Raw genomic sequence first — 16,879 nt, 5'->3', positions numbered from 1 at the left:
TTGCGACTTGCAACTTATGCAGACAAAGCCGCTGTCAGCCGGCGTCTATTCAAGTTTCCCTATCGTCTTCTGGCCTGTCTTCAATAAGGGATTTTCTTTAAGTGTCAAATGCGTGTCTCGCAGCCTTTGTGAGAGGCCATCATTGGACAGATACTTTCCTCTATGCCAGCGAGGGCGAAATGGCGTCTGCCTTGATCTTTATAGCGCTTATGAGGGGCACGTCTGTTAATATGTCCTCCATTAAGCTCGCTAAAGAAGATCGCCTTTGTCATGCGGTCGTGTCCTATGCAGTATGGGTGTCCAACACGTGGTAATTAGTGTTTCTATACTGACACCCGGCCTGGAGTAAGCACATAGTTATTTGTATGCTCGTTTAGTGCGAAGACATCTTTGACGGAAGGGTTCGAGAAGCCTTAAACGCCTTTGATAGAGCAACCAGGTCTCGGAGACATACAAAAGTGTGTTGAGAACCACTGCTTTAAAAACATTGATTTTAGTTGTTTCTATACTGTCACACTGTCTCCATTTCTCTTTCTTACACTCCCTTCTTAGATTCTCTTCGATCTCTCTGTCTCTCTTTTTTTACTCAACAAAATTTTTAATACCAATAGTTAATTCACTATTTTTAATTGATTCTTGTGTTGTCAGGTAAAAGAAATAATTTTGCAGAATTTCAGCTTGATCCGAGATTGGGTGTGGGAGAAATAACGTGCACAAACTTTTTATCAGCCAGGCAGGCAGAGAGAGCTTTGTAAAAGCAATGAATGAAAATATTCTTTGTTTATTTTAAACTTTTGTCAAGTAGTTTAATAGACTGTGACAGTAAAGTGATATAAATACATCGTTGAAAAGCAAATACATTCATACCATTTCACTATCTTTCCTAAATTTTAAAAAACGAATAAATATAATTTTAAAAAGTAATAAATCGGTCAGTTAAAATCAAATCTTTAGAATAAGAAGGACAATTATCAACAGAAATGGTTAACAGTTTGTATTTCACACCATGAAAAATATTTTTTTTATTTGGAAACAGTAACTTTTGTTTTCTGTATCATAGAAGTTGTATCTTCAGAAAGTTTGCCAGGAATATTTCTCTGATTTTTAGTTGAACGGTATCTCACACATGAAATGGAACGAATACCCATAATGGTCACTACATTTGATGTCCACCATTTTATAATTAAATGGCTGCCACAGAACCGCACAATTTTCAATTGTGTCATAATTCGCTTCACCTGCGTTCCACAACAAAATGGTGGCCTGTTTTTTACTTGACGGATAGTACCAATCGCCTTCGTTTCCTTCGTCAGTCAGCCCGATTATGGTCCCGGAGAATTTAGCTTTGAGCTTTAGGGTGGAGACAATGACATTATATTCATCCAGGCTGTTTATTTCGACATTATAGCCACCGTATTGAGCACAGTCCGTTTCAGCCGTGGCCACTTTAGTCACGTCTGCTTGAGATAAGTAATACCTGCTTCTTTTATAGCTAAAGCCATAGAGGAACGTAACAAGTTCCGTTGCGTTGAGATTGAGCTCTACTGGTTGATCGGTCTTCTCCGGGTGGCAATATTCTTTCAAGTCTGAAATCTTCTGATCGAGTTGCGCTGTTAATTCGCTCATAAATCCCGTCAAAGATGATCTTAATTCCGATTCTATCAAAGTTTCAACTCTCTTCTGATTCTCTTTATGAAGGTTATACATCTCACTTTCAAACTCTGATTCTCTTTTCTCTAACTTGTTTAATCTAATCGACAGTTGGTTATGTTTCTCTAGTATACCCGAGACACTGGGTGTTACAGCGCTGGTCTCTACTGTTTCAGTTTCTTTCAAGAAATTCTCAGACTCATCAAATCCAGAGATTGCACATTGAAAAATTTTGGCAGATTTCAAAGTGAAAGAGGTTGAAATCAATTGAAGATAATTCGTACCTGCGCCGTCTACCAGTCCATCTACTTGAAAGCTATCATCGGTATTTAATAGAGACTGTGGTTTGGACAATAATGAAATCTTAGCGATATTATCAAACGTGTTATTATTGTTTGACTTAGCCAGATTCATGGAGTAAAGATGGACAATTTCACTAGTCTTGTCTTTGATGAAGTAACATGTTACTTGGGTTGAGTTCGAGGCAGGACTGACTTCAATAGTAATGGCTGCTTCTGTAAGATGCAAAGATTTGAATTAAAACAAATACACATGAGTGAATATAGTAGTAAAATAGTACATTTCAGTAGTAAAATACAATCTAGACATACACGCAAATGCACTCATTAATACCCTTTGTACTCTAAGACATAACAAGGCAAGCCCTAACCTGGAACCTCCAAGGAAAAGAGTCTTAATGATTTTTTTTTTTAAATTTTACTTATATAATGTACCATTTTAATTTAGACATAAATTTATTAAGTACATTATTTCAAGTCAATGATGTCGAATGTCAAAATTCAGGGGCCCCTAAAAAGGTCAAATCTCTAGCTACGCCACTGACCGAGTCACATTGGTATCACTGACAACACCATTGCTGACTCCTTGTCCTATCAGGGAGAGCTAATACCACCTACCGAGCAGGCTGTTGAGTTTTCATCATGCTCTGGCAACAATAAAAAAAAAAAAACAGAAATGGAAAAGTGGTTTGAGTGCTGGGACAAGTCCCAAAAAAAAAACGTGGAGTCTGGGAGCGCATGAGGCGTCCTCTATGCACTTTCCCGTGTGGTGGAGGCTGTCCACGCCTGAGCAAGCTATTATAGCACAGTGCAGGACAGGCCGCTGTCCTGTTGGCTCATATTTCTATGGCAAAATTTTGACTCACGGAGCCCCCGCTTCGGGGAAGAGGAGGAAACCGTGTCTCCTATTCTGTTTGACTGCCCCAGACTTGCTGATCTCCGTCTCGTCAGGTTTGGGAAACAAATTCTCGACCTGTATGGTGATATATATACACTAGGCAAAGCAGCAGGGTTTCTGTCCAGGGCTTTTGTGAGAGAGGATCTGAACCTCTCAAGCCCTCACTCAAATGGAGTTGGATGATGATGATGATAATTATTACTATATTTGTAATTATTACTATATTTGTAATTATTACTATATTTGTAATTATTACTATATTTGTAATTATTAATTTATCTAGAATCATCACTGTATTCATATTTACCTCCACCAATGCAGAACAAAAGTAAAAGAAATAAGAAGCTGTGATATGCATGAGACACATCCATGTCCTATATACAATGTTAGCGTTCTGTCTGCGAACTGGTTTATAGTTACTGGATGACGATGTGGGCAACACATGCCCGCCACCTGGTGGAGATCTGTCTCTGTTTGAAGTCATTCTAACATTGACAACAACACAAGAGTTATTTAAAACAGTGTGAGATTCAGGAAAGGTAATTACGTCCGTATTATATAGTTTTATGTAGGTATTAAAAGACTGACTGGCCAAGTCTTATATTTTATCAATCTAGCAATTTCTTTTGGTTTATCTTAAATGAATAAACATCCACGAAACTAGATGTCTAGATTTAAATCTGGATAAAAAAGATACAAGTTTAAATGGTAAAAATGTATCGGTTAAAAAGATTAATTTCAAGCATCTTGTATCACTCAAACATATCTCTCTTCAAGAACTACTTCAGGGACGATACCTTTCCAAAACATAAAACCTCTAAGACGATTAGCATCCATTACACCGCAGCTACTTCAAATCCTAATGCGCTATCTAAAGCATTATAAAGAAGCAGGGTGTTCTGTGGCCAACACAATGACCAACAGCCTATTACTTTCCCTAATTAAAGTCAAGTAACTATTAAAGCTAGATAGACTCAAGGCCGGCCAATAATTCCAGGAATCTGAAATCCCAGTTATTCGTGGTCATCACGAAGTACCTAGAATCCAATTCACCAAAAAGCTGGCCTCTATGATATATATACTTTTGTGTTTTTCGTGTTTAAATCTCTATTGTTATTGTTAAAGTCGCAATACTTTGGTGTACACTGGTAGTCAAACTAAATTTCCCTTTCCATAAACCAATACAATTATCGTATTTAAATACCCTTTGCATGAACCAATACAATTGTCGTATTTAATTCCCTTTTGTGTAAATCAATACAATTATGTTATGCCATTTCCACTTGTACAAGGCAATACAATTATCGTATGTAACTTACGTCTGTATAAACCAATACAATCATCTTATTTAATTTCTATTAGTGCAACCCAATACAATTATCTTATTTAATTTCTGGTATAAACCGATACAATTATCTTATTTAATTTCAGTGTGTATAAACCACTACAATTATCTTATTTAATTTCTATTTGTATAAACTGATACAAGTATCTTAAATGGTACAGGACCTAATCTTATCTTATATGATACTGACGTTACTTCAAAAAGATGATTACGTCCTACGCGTCATGCATTTAGTATTGCATAGTAATACAAATGAACAATGACAAGTAGAGGTCAACGTGTGACCCCAGCGAGATGACACAGCAGCCAGTGTTCTCTGGAATCTACGCGTATAAACAAAGACAGGATGTGACGTGTCCTCACGTGTTGTTCCAGAGGACAAACAGATCTAAGAAGGGGGGCAGTTACTAATGAACAGTGACAGATAGAGGTCAGTACGTGTGACCCCGGCTTGATGACACTGCAGCAGGTGTTCTCTGGAATCTACATGTAAAAGCAAAGACGGGATGTGACGTTTCCTCACGTGTTGTTCCAGAAGATACTAGCAGTGTTTGTGCAACTTTGGAGGAGCGATTAGGGACTCTATATAAACCAGAGAGTTAATGTGAAAGTCAGTCGTGAGTGAGCCGTTACAGTCGATACAGTCGATGTAAGACGTGTGCGGCTCTGATTCGGTAGACTTGAGTACGACTTGGTTCAGCTTTGGGAGACCTGGAGCGACACTAGGAAATGTGTCGTTGGTCTGTTCTGTGGAATACGGTTCGATGCAAGTTGAGAAGAGATGAGTTGCAACGAAGTGAAGAGATGAATTGCAACGAAGTATAGTTAACTGTAAACTGACAGATATTGTACAGTCTTCTACGCTACATGTTACAGTAACGAATTGTTAGAGTTAATAGTCATTAAAGTTATATGAAACTGAAAGTTTAGTCTTCAAGTTCTTTGCAGTGTTTTTATTTGTGTGCCAACTAATACATTTAGCCAGAAGATTCAGAAATACGTAACAATATTAACCAATGACCTAAACTCCGCCAAGTCACTGGTTTTCCTGGCTAGCTCAGGCAACCCATTCCATGCTCTAATAGCGCTAGGGAAGAAGGAGCTTTTGTACAAATTTGTCCTAGCATATGGAACGAGAAATGTGCCTTTATCTTTATGTATTTCTGAGTATTTTATTAAATTTTGTTTTTGTATTTGAAGATTATGGTTTAGTGTTTTATGTATGATCGCTACTTTACTTTTGAGTCTTCTATCCTGAAAGCTTTCTAAATTTAGTGATTTTACTAAAGTTGTTACTCTAGTCAAATGTGAATATTCGTTTGTTATGAATCTCACTGCTCTATTTTGTGCCTGTTTCTTGTTTTCTTGAGTTGAGGGGTCCCAAACAGAGGAGGCTGACGCAGTAAAGTTAGTGATCTCTGACTCTAAAGAACGTTAAGATCACTGGCGTTACAAAAGATCTAGCTATTATTAGCCACGTGACCACCTCTTTCACCATTTTACGGACATCGGGATCTATAATCCATTCTTTATGAACGTAGATTTCATGTATAGAGAACGGAAGTACCATTAGAACGTAGACAAAAGCGATCACAACCAATCTGATCTTCTCTTTTGTGAGATTCGATTGTGAGTAGCAGACAAAGTTCAACCTCTCGGATTCTGGGTAATGGGATTGTTGGAGATTAACTCGGTGTTTCAGCGGTTGAGATGGCTCTGTGACTAAGGGGCTTCTTTGCTCACAGTCAATGGGATTTTGATGTTGATCATGATTGAGCTGGCGAAGGGGAATGGCGTCTCTTGAAAGAGCTTCTCCTGACGCCGACGCCGAGATATTCTGTAAATTTACAGCAGCAGTCTCAATGTTGTCAGAATCGTTGTATCCTTCCCAGTTGAAAAATAGAATGGCGATAGATGAAATCAGTGCAAGACTTGCAGGTAGAAAGACAGACACTGAGGTCTTTGTTTCAATCGAATGTAGCGTCATACAGCTTCTTGAATTATCCATTGTCAAACACAATGGCAAGACTATAAGAAGACCGAAAATCCAAGGGGTGCAGCTTGCCAAGATAGATGCTAAAAGCTTGTATCTATTCAAACAGTGCTGTAAATTGTAACGAAATATTATATCAGCTCCTATCACTAACAGCCCAACACCGTAGACAAATTGAATCAGGTAATTAGCATATGCATCTGCCGCTATTATAACCGAACAGCCATTCGCGACCCTCAAGTGAAAATCAAAGAGCAACTTGGCATTTACCACCAAGGGAAATAACGCAAAGATAATGTCTCCAACAGCTAAAGAGATGATGATCATATTCTTGGGGCTGAAGTAAAACCCTGGTTTACGACATTGCTTCGCCAACAGTAACGTGTTTGCTGCTAGTATGAAGATGATGAAGATGACACCAAAGGATTGTTTGACCTTATGTAGACCTTTGATGTTGATGCCCATGTCGTTGCTTGAAAAAATATTCTATCTAAAAAACAAAAAAAAATATATTTCATTAATATAGTGCTTAATATAAATATTGTATGCTAAATGTTTCCAAAATACATAAAACCTTTTAACGCTCGTAAGCAATATAGGCAATACGTATTTTGCAATTGGATGGTGTGGACAGTATAGAAGCACTACTTAAAATTCACTAGCTGCGCTGAGTCGGACATCTATCTCGTATAGAGGATGACCGCACGCCTAAGGCGATCTATTCTGGTAAGTTTGAAAGAAGTCGTAGTAACAGAGGCGTTCCCCGGAAGCGCTCTAAGGATGGAATCTAGCGTCATTTCGCTCTTAGCTTAGAGGAAAGCAGAAGGTCTCTGTAACAGACACATGGAGAGCTCTCCAGAAGGTGGCTGGACATACATTTGAGACTCAAAGAAGGGCCCTTGTTGAAGACAGGCGCAGAAGATTAAAAGATAACTCCAGTAAACCCAAAGCGGAAAACGGCTTTGTCTGCATTAATTTGATAAATATACAGGTCGTAACCGGATTTAAGTGGTCATGAACAATTCTGCACTCATCCTTAATTTTCGGAATTGTAGAGATTAGAACCTAGCTAAAACTATAAGTTACGTTAGCTAGAACTAAAGATTAAGCTAGCTAGAACTACAGATTAAGTTAGCTAGAACTACAGATTAAGTTAGCTAGAACTACAGACTAACTTAAAACTACAGATTAAGCTAGCTAGAACTACAGATTAAGTTAGCTAGAACTACAGATTAAGTTAGCTAGAACTACAGGTTAAGTTAGCTAGAACTACAGACTAACCTAAAACTACAGATTAAGCTAGCTAGAACTAAAGATTAAGTTAGCTAGAACTACAGATTAAGTTAGCTAGAACTACAGACTAACTTAAAACTACAGATTAAGCTAGCTAGAACTACAGATTAAGTTAGCTAGAACTACAGATTAAGTAAGCTAGAACTACAGGTTAAGTTAGCTAGAACTACACACTAACTTAAAACTAAAGATTAAGCTAGCTAGAACTAAAGATTAAGTTAGCTAGAACTACAGATTAAGTTAGCTAGAACTACAGACTAACTTAAAACTACAGATTAAGCTAGCTAGAACTACAGATTAAGCTAGCTAGAACTACAGATTAAGTTAGCTAGAGCTACAGACTAACTTAAAACTACAGATTAAGCTAGCTAGAAATACAGATTTAAGTAAGCTAGAACTACATACAAACTTAGCTAGAACAACAGATTTAGTAAGCTAGAATTACAGATTAACTTAACTGGAACTACAGACTAACTTAGCTAGCACTACAGATTAACTTAGAGCTACAAATTAACTTAGCTAGAACAACAGATTAAGTAAGCTAGAATTACAGATTAACTTAACCAAAACTACAGACTAACTTAGCTATTATTATTATTATTATTATGTTAAAAACGAATGAGTAGTCATTCTCTGGCGCTGCCAGGGTCGAGTTTCGCTTAAGAGAAACAAAATTCATCGTAGTTCCTTTAACAGTTTCCACTGAGGAATTTTCTGGTGATGTGGCAGGTCTGCAAAAGTACCGCCCTCTGACAGGCAACTAGGATGTTCCTAGGAATGTTAAGGGCCTTGAAGGTGTCTGTGAGGTCAGTTGTTATTATCCCCTCGGTTGATATAACAATGGTGTATATTGTTATTTTGGACTATTTCCATAGACGCTTTATCGCCAAGCCTAGGTTCCCATATTTTCTTTGTTTTTCTATCTCAGTTTTTCTTAAATTATGAGACAGTGGTACGGCGATGTCGATAATGGTAGCGGTTTTTTCTTCTTTATCAACGAACAGAAGATCCGGGCGATTGAAATCTACCGTTTTGTCGGTCAGAAAAGGCCTATCCCAGTACAGCAGATGTTCAGTAGACTCTAGAACCTCTTGTGGCGAGTATTTATAATAAGGGGGAGTGTCCTTATTATTATTATTATTATTACTAAGATGAATCTGTGCATATTGTTTATAAAAGTTCCATTAGGTTTTACTTTAAGAAAGAAGTTTGTTCTACTTTTTTCAAGTTGTATTATTAGAAACACGATAAGACTATCACACCCATTTAACATGTTGGCAAGGCCTAGAACATTTCATTTCCTGCCCTTTTGTTCATGGATGTATCATAAACATATCTTTCAAACAAAATTTTTAACAAGCGATTGAAAAAGATAACTTAATAAAAGCTATTTAAGGGAAAGAACCGCTAATTACTGCCATCTATATGAAAATGGCAGGGGCACGGTGGCAGAGTGGTTAATCGCTCGGCTTCCGAACCTGGGGTCCTGGGTTCGAATCTCGGTGAAGGCTGGGATTTTGAATTTTGGGATTTTAATGGCGCCCCTGAGTCCACCCAAGTCTAATGGGTACCTGACTTTAGTTGGGGAAAGTAAAGGCGGTTGGTTGTTGTGCTGGCCACATGACACCCTGCTTGTTAACCGTTGGCCATAGAAACAGATAGCCTTAACATCATCTGCCCCATAGATTCTAAGGTCTGAAGGGAAACTTTTATATGAAAATGGTAGGGTTCAACATTCTTTCTGCTGTATATATAAAATAAAAAAAATATTAGTACTAATTGATTAACAAACTGACTAACTTTGAAATTAATTCGTATATTGTCATAGACCTTAAATAGTTATGCAAAAGTTAAACATAATACGAGAATGGGAAGTGGAAGAGAAACTGTCAAAACATGATATGGAGATTAAATCCATATATACATCCATCTACAGCTCTCATTAAGTAGCATTTATTTCAATTATTTCAATATCAAACACAATAATTAATCACCAATAATTAACTAATAATGAATAATTGAGCTAAGTTTCAACTTGATCCGAGAATAGGAAATATAGAAAAAACATATTTAAACTTTTTACCAGACAGACAGACAGACTGACTGACTGACTTGATATAAGCTTTGTAAAAATATGTAAAAATATGTTAAAAGTTGAAGCAATAAAACTTACAAATGATATTCACTTTTATAAGATGATATATATTGATAACTTCTCCCAAAAAAGAAATACCACAATCATTAGGCAGGAAATGGCAAATAGCTATTACTTTGAAATAAGAAAAGGGGAGAGGACCGGATTAAAAATGTGCTACTTAACATGTCGGAACTCAGAGGGATGTGGCTGAAGATAACCCGTTTCAAGGCCAGGTGTTATCTAAACATTAAGCAGGTTTTTCCAAGGGTTCTCATTCCTGTAGTAGAAATACGGTTTTAAGAAACTTTATAGAATTTAAAGATAGAGAATGAATTATTAGAAGTTATAAATAGTTAGCCCAAATATCGCCGACAATGACCGCATTACAAATGATGGAATTCGAAACAGAAGCACAGTGGGTATCTCGCCCTACGATGACCTGATGACCACTGCCAAAAAAAAACGCAACCTTAAACAGTATGACCATATTACAATGTTCTCAAGGCTCGCAAAGACCTTCCTTTAGGGAACAGCACCAGGAGAAGAAGAGGCAGACAGAGAAAGTGATGCGGAGACAATGCCGAAGAATTGACAGGTCTGTTCATGGAAAGAGACTAGTCATGACAAATAGATTAAGCTAATTGAACTACTATATAGAACTAATGGACAGAAATAACAGAACTCATGTAACTTAAAGATAGAACTAATAGAAATACAAATAACAAATAGAACTAATAAAACTTATTATAGATAACTAAGAGATCTAAGCGATGGAGCTCCTAGAAAGATAATATGCACAAACTAGATAACATTAAGAGTTAAAGCTACAATCCTGTTTCCGTACATTACCTTGGAGCTAGCATGGTATTAAAAACAGAACACTTGATGGTAGGATAACTCTTAAAATAGATATTTATAAAACATCTTGGGGCCAGCTTGGTATTAAAAACATAACTTGATAGCATGAAAACTTTAGGAATAGGTTTCTTTAGCTTGAAGCTTCAAAGAAGTCCATAGTTCTACTGAGGTCATTGCAATCCACAATGCATGAGACATTACACAGGTATTGTACTAGAACTGAAATAACTAATTGCATTCATGGAGATGGAACTTTATTTTTAGGTAACAATAAGATAGGCCTAGATCTAATACTATAGAAAGCCCAGAGCTAAAGTCATGGGAGGAGGGGGGGGTGCTGCATCAAAAACACACGATCCGATTGTTTTACATGACGTCGAAAATATGTCTAAAAGTACTGAAACATGCTACCAGTAGCGTGGCAAGGGTTGGTGTCACACAGGGTGGTTTGCGCATGCTGATCTCCCCTAGCCATCACATTCTTTTTTTTTTTTTACCTTTACCTATCTCTTAGTCTGTTGGACCGTTGGGGCACCACGCTAGATTTGTCGACCGTCTTTCTCCATTCCTCCCTTCTTTTGCCTTGTTTAAAGTCTCAATCAATTGTAGGACCGTCCATTCTTTTATGTTGTCCTCCCATCGCTTTCTCTGTCTGCCTCTTAATCTTTTTCCTGGTACTGTTCCCTGAAGGAGGGCCTTTGAGAGCCCCATGGATCTTGTAATATGGCCATAGATTTTAAGCTTGCGTTTCTTTACAATAGTTAGCAGGTCATCATGGGGTCCGATCGCTGCAGTAACCCTGTCTCTAATCTCTTGGTTTGTGATGCGGTCTTTGAACGTGATGCCTAGGATCCATCCTATTAAAAACACCAAAACATATTCCACATAGTCTCTTGTTGGTTGTTTTTTTTTCAACCATAATACAAACAGAAGATGTTTATTAACCTAAATGATTAATCAGAAAAAAAGTCTTATTGTTGGCTATAAAGACAAGTCAGCTGTTTATTTTTACGCCATCTTGGTTGATAACACCAGTTAAAGGGATGTTACTCCCAAACGCTGAGTAGTACAACCTATGTAACACACACATCAACAGGAGATAATGACCTACATTGAATAATTAACAAGCAACATGAACAAGAGAAACATTAAAATACTTTTTTTTTAACTCTTTCTCTCCGTAATTATTTACCACATTCTGGTGGAATCAACGTTGGTATCGTCAGTTAAGAGACAAAAGTTAAAAAAGAAAATACCTCTTTTAAAACTACTTAGTAAGCGATTGTTTTTCTTTTCACAACTTATGAATGTTAGATTCATAAACATTGGAACATTTTTTAACTAATCCTCACCCCCCGCCCCGAGCCTCCATTTTTACTCTCGATAAGGAATCCTGGCTTAGATCTATACATCTACCACACTTTATAATATTCCATTCATAGGCCTTAAGACTTAGACGACGATGCGCCAAATTTTCATGAGCATTAATTTATTAAACTCTAAGGCAGGGGTTCTCAACCTATGGATCGCGACACCTTGGGGGTGGGGGGGTCGATTGACGATTTGCCAAGGGTCGCCTAAGACCATCGAAAAATATGGATAGTATTTTGTCTATTCTTGTATTGCTGTATGTGTGTGTGTGTGGGGGGGGTCGCGGCAGAGTGGGGGAATGTAAAAAAGGGGTCCCCCGAGTTTAACAGGTTGAGAACCGCTGCTCCAAGGAATGCGGAAATACCCGAAGACATTTAGTATACTATAGTTCGTTCAAGATACAAATTTTCTCGTTCAAAATCAAATTTTTTTTTCTTTATTACTCTGACAAATTATAATTGTCAAATTAGAGCTTTGGCCATCGAGCAAGTAATTCTTTTCATAACGATATAAGCGACTCTTCGCAATGTAGAAGTAATGTTCAATTATTCGATATCAATCAAAATAATTGATAACCAATAATTATATGACTAAATGGTTAATGTTATAATTGATTAATGTTTTGTAAGTAATAAGTAAAGAAAACCTTTCAGATCTTGTGATCTATAGGACAGATGATGTTAAAGATCATCTTTTTTTTTTTGGCCAACGGTTGACGGGCAGGGTGTCATGTGACCAGCACAACGACCAACCGCTTTTACTTTCACCAACTAAAGTCAGGTACCCATTAGAGTTGGGTGGACTCAGGGACGCCCTAAAAATTCCAGAATTCAAAATCAGTCTTCACCGAGATTCGAATCCAGGACCCCAGGTTCGGAAGCCAACCACTTAACCACTCAGCCACCGCCTCTCCCCCTAATGTTATATTAGGTACTATAAAATTACTGTTTAAAGTTTTAAGTTACTTCGAGATTGCATGTGGGAGAAATGACGTGCACTACTATCGAAGGGGACAAAGCCTTACATATTTAGCGATTTCTGTAAATACAAAATGATTTATTTCCCATGTTGGTATCAAACAAAATAATTAATTATCATTAATTAATTAACTAATAGGTTACTTTTTTATTGATTCATCTCTTGTCTACGCCAATGAACAATTTTGCGAAGTTTCAGCTTGATTCGGGAATGGGTGTTGGAGAAATAACGAATACACACGTTTTAGCAAATCGACGGACAGACAGACAGAATTGATATAAACTTTGTAAAAAGAGACAAAGATTAATACAACTATATACGCCCCTTTCCCTTCACCCAAAAAATCCAAATAAAAATTTTATGTAAATATCAAAATTTCACTAGAAGAATAACGTAACCCAAAACGTACAGTTATAACGCCAGCCTGTGACGAACCTTGAATCTACCAATGTATCTACTTATAGATATATACGTATTCTAAAAAAATCTTTTGACGCTCACACTAATTAAAAATGACACATGCACAGGTGTTCAATCAATGACCTGTTCTTAAGCTGACGTGATCAAAACAAAATGCAACCGTACACTATAAATTCTATAATACATGAACTGGTTAGTAATGTTAATGTTAGCCTTGTGACAAGCGAATTTTTTTAGCACTGTCGTTAACAGTTGTAACCTCACTATTGAAGATGATGGCACACTTTAAGTTGACATTTCTGTTGTCATTTTGCATACCAAATGTGCAAGGTAATAAAAATTATTAGATATTGCGAGCGTACTATAGCATATTTCTAATTGAAAGACTTAATTGAAAATATATAGGTAATTTTAAAATTTCCAAATTTGTTATTATTAAAATTTGTGTTTATATTTTAACAGGAGCTGTACTTACGTACGAGAAACTGGTTCCTTCATTAGCTAATAACAACAGCTGCGCTGTGGTCACTTGCGACCAAATACTAAGGAGCGATGACCTTTACGTCCAGAAAATTGATGTGTACAACATTGGTCAGAATGGGTCAAAACTGGCCACAGTCTTCGCCCAGGCCGGGAAGCAAGTGGTTCAATCGATCTATGGCTAGCATTAAGCTGGCGATTCGCAATTCAGATATTTGTAATCGTGGCTCATTTATGTGTGAGGTGACATATATTAACGACGAATTTGGAAGAAACAGTGACATTTCTATTATAAGACCCAATTCGGATGTATCTAGCTTGGACAGCGTGCATGAGAAACTAGACTCGCTGACTGCATCCGTTAACAGTTTGAAGAGCTCTGTCAAAAAGCTTCAACAAGTAAGAATTAGTTTGCCAGATGCCAGTCATGTAATGCAAATAGTGGTTTTACATTAACAATAGGGACTTTACATTAATTGCATAGAGATTGATCTTTGGATTCCGATCTGTGCTATTTTAAGATGACTTTACAAGTCATCCCTACATGGGCTGTAGCTCCACTGGAATGGATGGATACAATATGATCAATGTCCAGTATGGTCTGGGTCGTACTGTGGTAGGAAAGGTATCATAGAATCAACGCTAGGTAAGGATTTAATCATTTTGAGTGTGTGTGTCTGGATGACGGAATGATTTTTTAGGGGGTGTATATACACTGGGAGCCCGTTTTCCCAAAGTAATGTGATTTCATTACAGCAGTGTTTCCCAAACTGTGTTCCACGGAACCCTGGTGTTCAACAATGCCTGAACAGGCGAACCTGTTACGGGTAACCTCTCAGACCAGTAGCGCTCAGTCTAGATCTATATCCAACCATCATTGGTTTTGAAAGGACTATCACTTTCTTGAAAGGACTATCACTTTCTTGAAAGGACTATCACTTTCTTGAAAGGACTATCGCGTTCTTGAAAGGACTATCGCTTTCTTGGAAGGACTATCACTTTCTTGAAAGGACTATCACTTTCTTGAAAGGACTAACACGTTCTTAAAAGGACTATCACTTTCCACTTTCTTGGAAGGACTATTACTTTCTTGAAAGGACTATCACTTTCTTGAAAGGACTATCACTTTCTTGAAAGGACTATCACTTTCCTGAAAGGACTATCACTTTCTTGAAAGGACTATCACTTTCTTGAAAGGACTATCACTTTCCTGAAAGGACTATCACTTTCTTGAAATGACTATCACTTTCTTGAAACTATCGCTTTCAGGAATTTCAGAATACATGTTTTTTTTTTATTCAAGAATTTAATAAATTGATGTTTAGGAAAATGTGCGCATCGTCCTTTAAGTCTATCTCTAAATACTTATCATTGGAATATTATAACGTGAACTAGATCTAGACATTAGCTTAACCATGGTACCCACCATTAGTTTGGGAAAAAATGACCTTTAGGGTAACTTCTCTTTACTTTTTTACTCTAGAAACGAATACTGTAGAGTTTTTGCATAAACATTATGCAAAAGGCAAGAGCCTTGGCTGGTATCCAAAAACGCAAAACCAACATGAGCATAGGTTTTATAATAGGACTGGATATGAAATGTATTTTCTGTTTTTTTTAAAGACCCCATGTATTTAAAAACAAAACAAAGAAAATATTTTTGTAGACAACTTTTAATTATCAAGCAAAGAAGTTTTTAAAAAATACTAAAACTTAGGTATCACTGTACAGATCGATTTTTCAAATAAAAGAGATCATTAAACCTTTTTCTTCCTTTAGTGTTTATTGTGTCAAGGTTCGAGACCCACTGATGTCGACTTTCCCAGTGGTTGGACTCTGGCGTTTCGTGGTACATCCGCTATAAATAAATCTGTCTTTGATGCGTACAAGACAGGAACTGGTATCCCAGCTAACGTTGAGAGTGGGTGCAAACAGGTAAAGCTATATTTTTTTTTCGTCTCATATAAAAAAAAGCAAAACATATAATTTACAATTGCCATTAAGCAATATCCTGTTTTGTGTTTTGCGATGCTGTCTAGAAGGTTTTATATTTTTATATTTTATATACATTAGTAGGCAATATTCCATTTACATACATTTAGATAATGGCGTTGTTCCTAAGCTCTGTTATTATCTGTTACACGACAGAAATAACAACGTCTTCCTATGATAAGATGTACATCTATTCAATTAAGCCCCTGAGAACACCATCCTTCGCACAGCACGTTTTGAGCTAGTCAGCTAATCATGCCTAAAATAGTTATCTTTATTAATATGTTTTATTATTGTGTCTGTGTTGTTTTTACAGGTAGATTCCAGCAAACCTTGTACCAATCATTACCGTAACAACGAAGTGTTGAACAACTGGAAAGGAGTTAACAAAGTGGCCTTTGTCTTGTACGAGAAGAATGCTCTTGTTGCTTACATGGTATTTGACGGACGTGGTACCGACAACATGAACTGGTTCAGCCAGGAGAAGCTGGAGCTCTCTTCGTGGACAGATCTGAAGACAAGCAGCTACAACTTTTTCAGCATCGAGGGCGATTTAAGGCCTTTCAATTTAATCTATCGCCGATTTATTGTGAATAAGTTTTACGGTGGCTGCGGTGGTGATTGGGGCTGGTTCTCTGCTGCAGACTTTATGCCTTTCTTCTGTCCTTGGGAAGGAGCTAATAATTATCCTTCGTTTGCTTATGTTAAGGGTTCTAATAGTACTAACTGGTCGACAGGCAAGGTGGGATACGCTGATGTTATGGCCATTTATGTGAACTAAACCTGAATATTATGAACTCTTCTCTGTCTTTCACTGCCTCCCTCTCTCTCTCTCTCACTCTCTCTCTTTCTCTCTTTCTCTCAACCATTGTATTTTCTTATTCTAATCACATTTTATTTTCCACGTCAAATTTCTCTTGCAATATCACGTTATATCTCTTACTCTATTCATACTCATACTCTACTCTCTCTCTCTCTCTCTCTCTCTCTCTCTCTCTCTCTCTCTCTCTCTCTCACTCTCTCTCTCTTTCCTCAGATCTGTTTTTTTGTTTTTCAATCTAAGTATTCACCTCACCTATCCCGGTGGCTATGTCCTTTTAAATATATATATAAGGGTATAGGTCAGTACATTTTAGTTTAATTATACATATTATTAATTTTAATT

General features: G+C 37.1%; 3 protein-coding genes across 3 annotated transcripts; 1 reads left to right on the top strand and 2 right to left on the bottom strand.

Annotated features, from left to right (window-relative positions):
* Positions 1-915: 915 nt before the first annotated feature.
* On the bottom strand, positions 916-3,399 carry LOC106074166 (uncharacterized). Its single transcript, XM_013234897.2, has 2 exons — positions 3,155-3,399; positions 916-2,165 (listed from the first exon to the last, which is right to left on the bottom strand). Exons 1-2 carry the CDS (start codon positions 3,216-3,218, stop codon positions 1,105-1,107), a joined length of 1,125 nt encoding a protein of 374 aa, XP_013090351.2. The 5' UTR covers positions 3,219-3,399; the 3' UTR covers positions 916-1,104.
* A 1,725-nt stretch (positions 3,400-5,124) lies between these two features.
* On the bottom strand, positions 5,125-9,802 carry LOC129927022 (uncharacterized). The gene is made up of 2 exons (XM_056034230.1): positions 9,652-9,802; positions 5,125-6,675 (listed from the first exon to the last, which is right to left on the bottom strand). Exon 2 carries the CDS (start codon positions 6,648-6,650, stop codon positions 5,601-5,603), a length of 1,050 nt encoding a protein of 349 aa, XP_055890205.1. The 5' UTR covers positions 6,651-6,675; positions 9,652-9,802; the 3' UTR covers positions 5,125-5,600.
* Positions 9,803-13,884: 4,082 nt separating this feature from the next.
* Positions 13,885-16,549, top strand: LOC106057855 (uncharacterized). The gene is made up of 3 exons (XM_056033256.1): positions 13,885-14,121; positions 15,502-15,657; positions 16,031-16,549. The coding sequence occupies exons 1-3, from the start codon at positions 13,900-13,902 to the stop codon at positions 16,493-16,495; spliced, it is 843 nt and encodes a 280-aa protein (XP_055889231.1). The 5' UTR covers positions 13,885-13,899; the 3' UTR covers positions 16,496-16,549.
* The last annotated feature ends 330 nt before the right edge of the window (positions 16,550-16,879 follow it).

This window comes from Biomphalaria glabrata, chromosome 6 (assembly GCF_947242115.1).
Source record: "Biomphalaria glabrata chromosome 6, xgBioGlab47.1, whole genome shotgun sequence".
Lineage (NCBI taxonomy): Eukaryota > Metazoa > Mollusca > Gastropoda > Planorbidae > Biomphalaria > Biomphalaria glabrata.
This window is presented reverse-complemented; position numbering and strand designations above follow the sequence as displayed.

Bases quoted from the DNA above. Each gene is read 5' to 3' on its own strand.
- LOC106074166 (XM_013234897.2), bottom strand. From the start codon at position 3,218: ATGGATGTGTCTCATGCATATCACAGCTTCTTATTTCTTTTACTTTTG. The intron at 2,166-3,154 runs GTAAATATGAAT...TGCATCTTACAG, and splicing joins TTTGTTCTGCATTGGTGGAG to AAGCAGCCATTACTATTGAA.
- LOC129927022 (XM_056034230.1), bottom strand. From the start codon at position 6,650: ATGGGCATCAACATCAAAGGTCTACATAAGGTCAAACAATCCTTTGGT.
- LOC106057855 (XM_056033256.1), top strand. From the start codon at position 13,900: ATGGCTAGCATTAAGCTGGCGATTCGCAATTCAGATATTTGTAATCGT. The intron at 14,122-15,501 runs GTAAGAATTAGT...TTCTTCCTTTAG, and splicing joins CTGTCAAAAAGCTTCAACAA to TGTTTATTGTGTCAAGGTTC. The intron at 15,658-16,030 runs GTAAAGCTATAT...TTGTTTTTACAG, and splicing joins TTGAGAGTGGGTGCAAACAG to GTAGATTCCAGCAAACCTTG.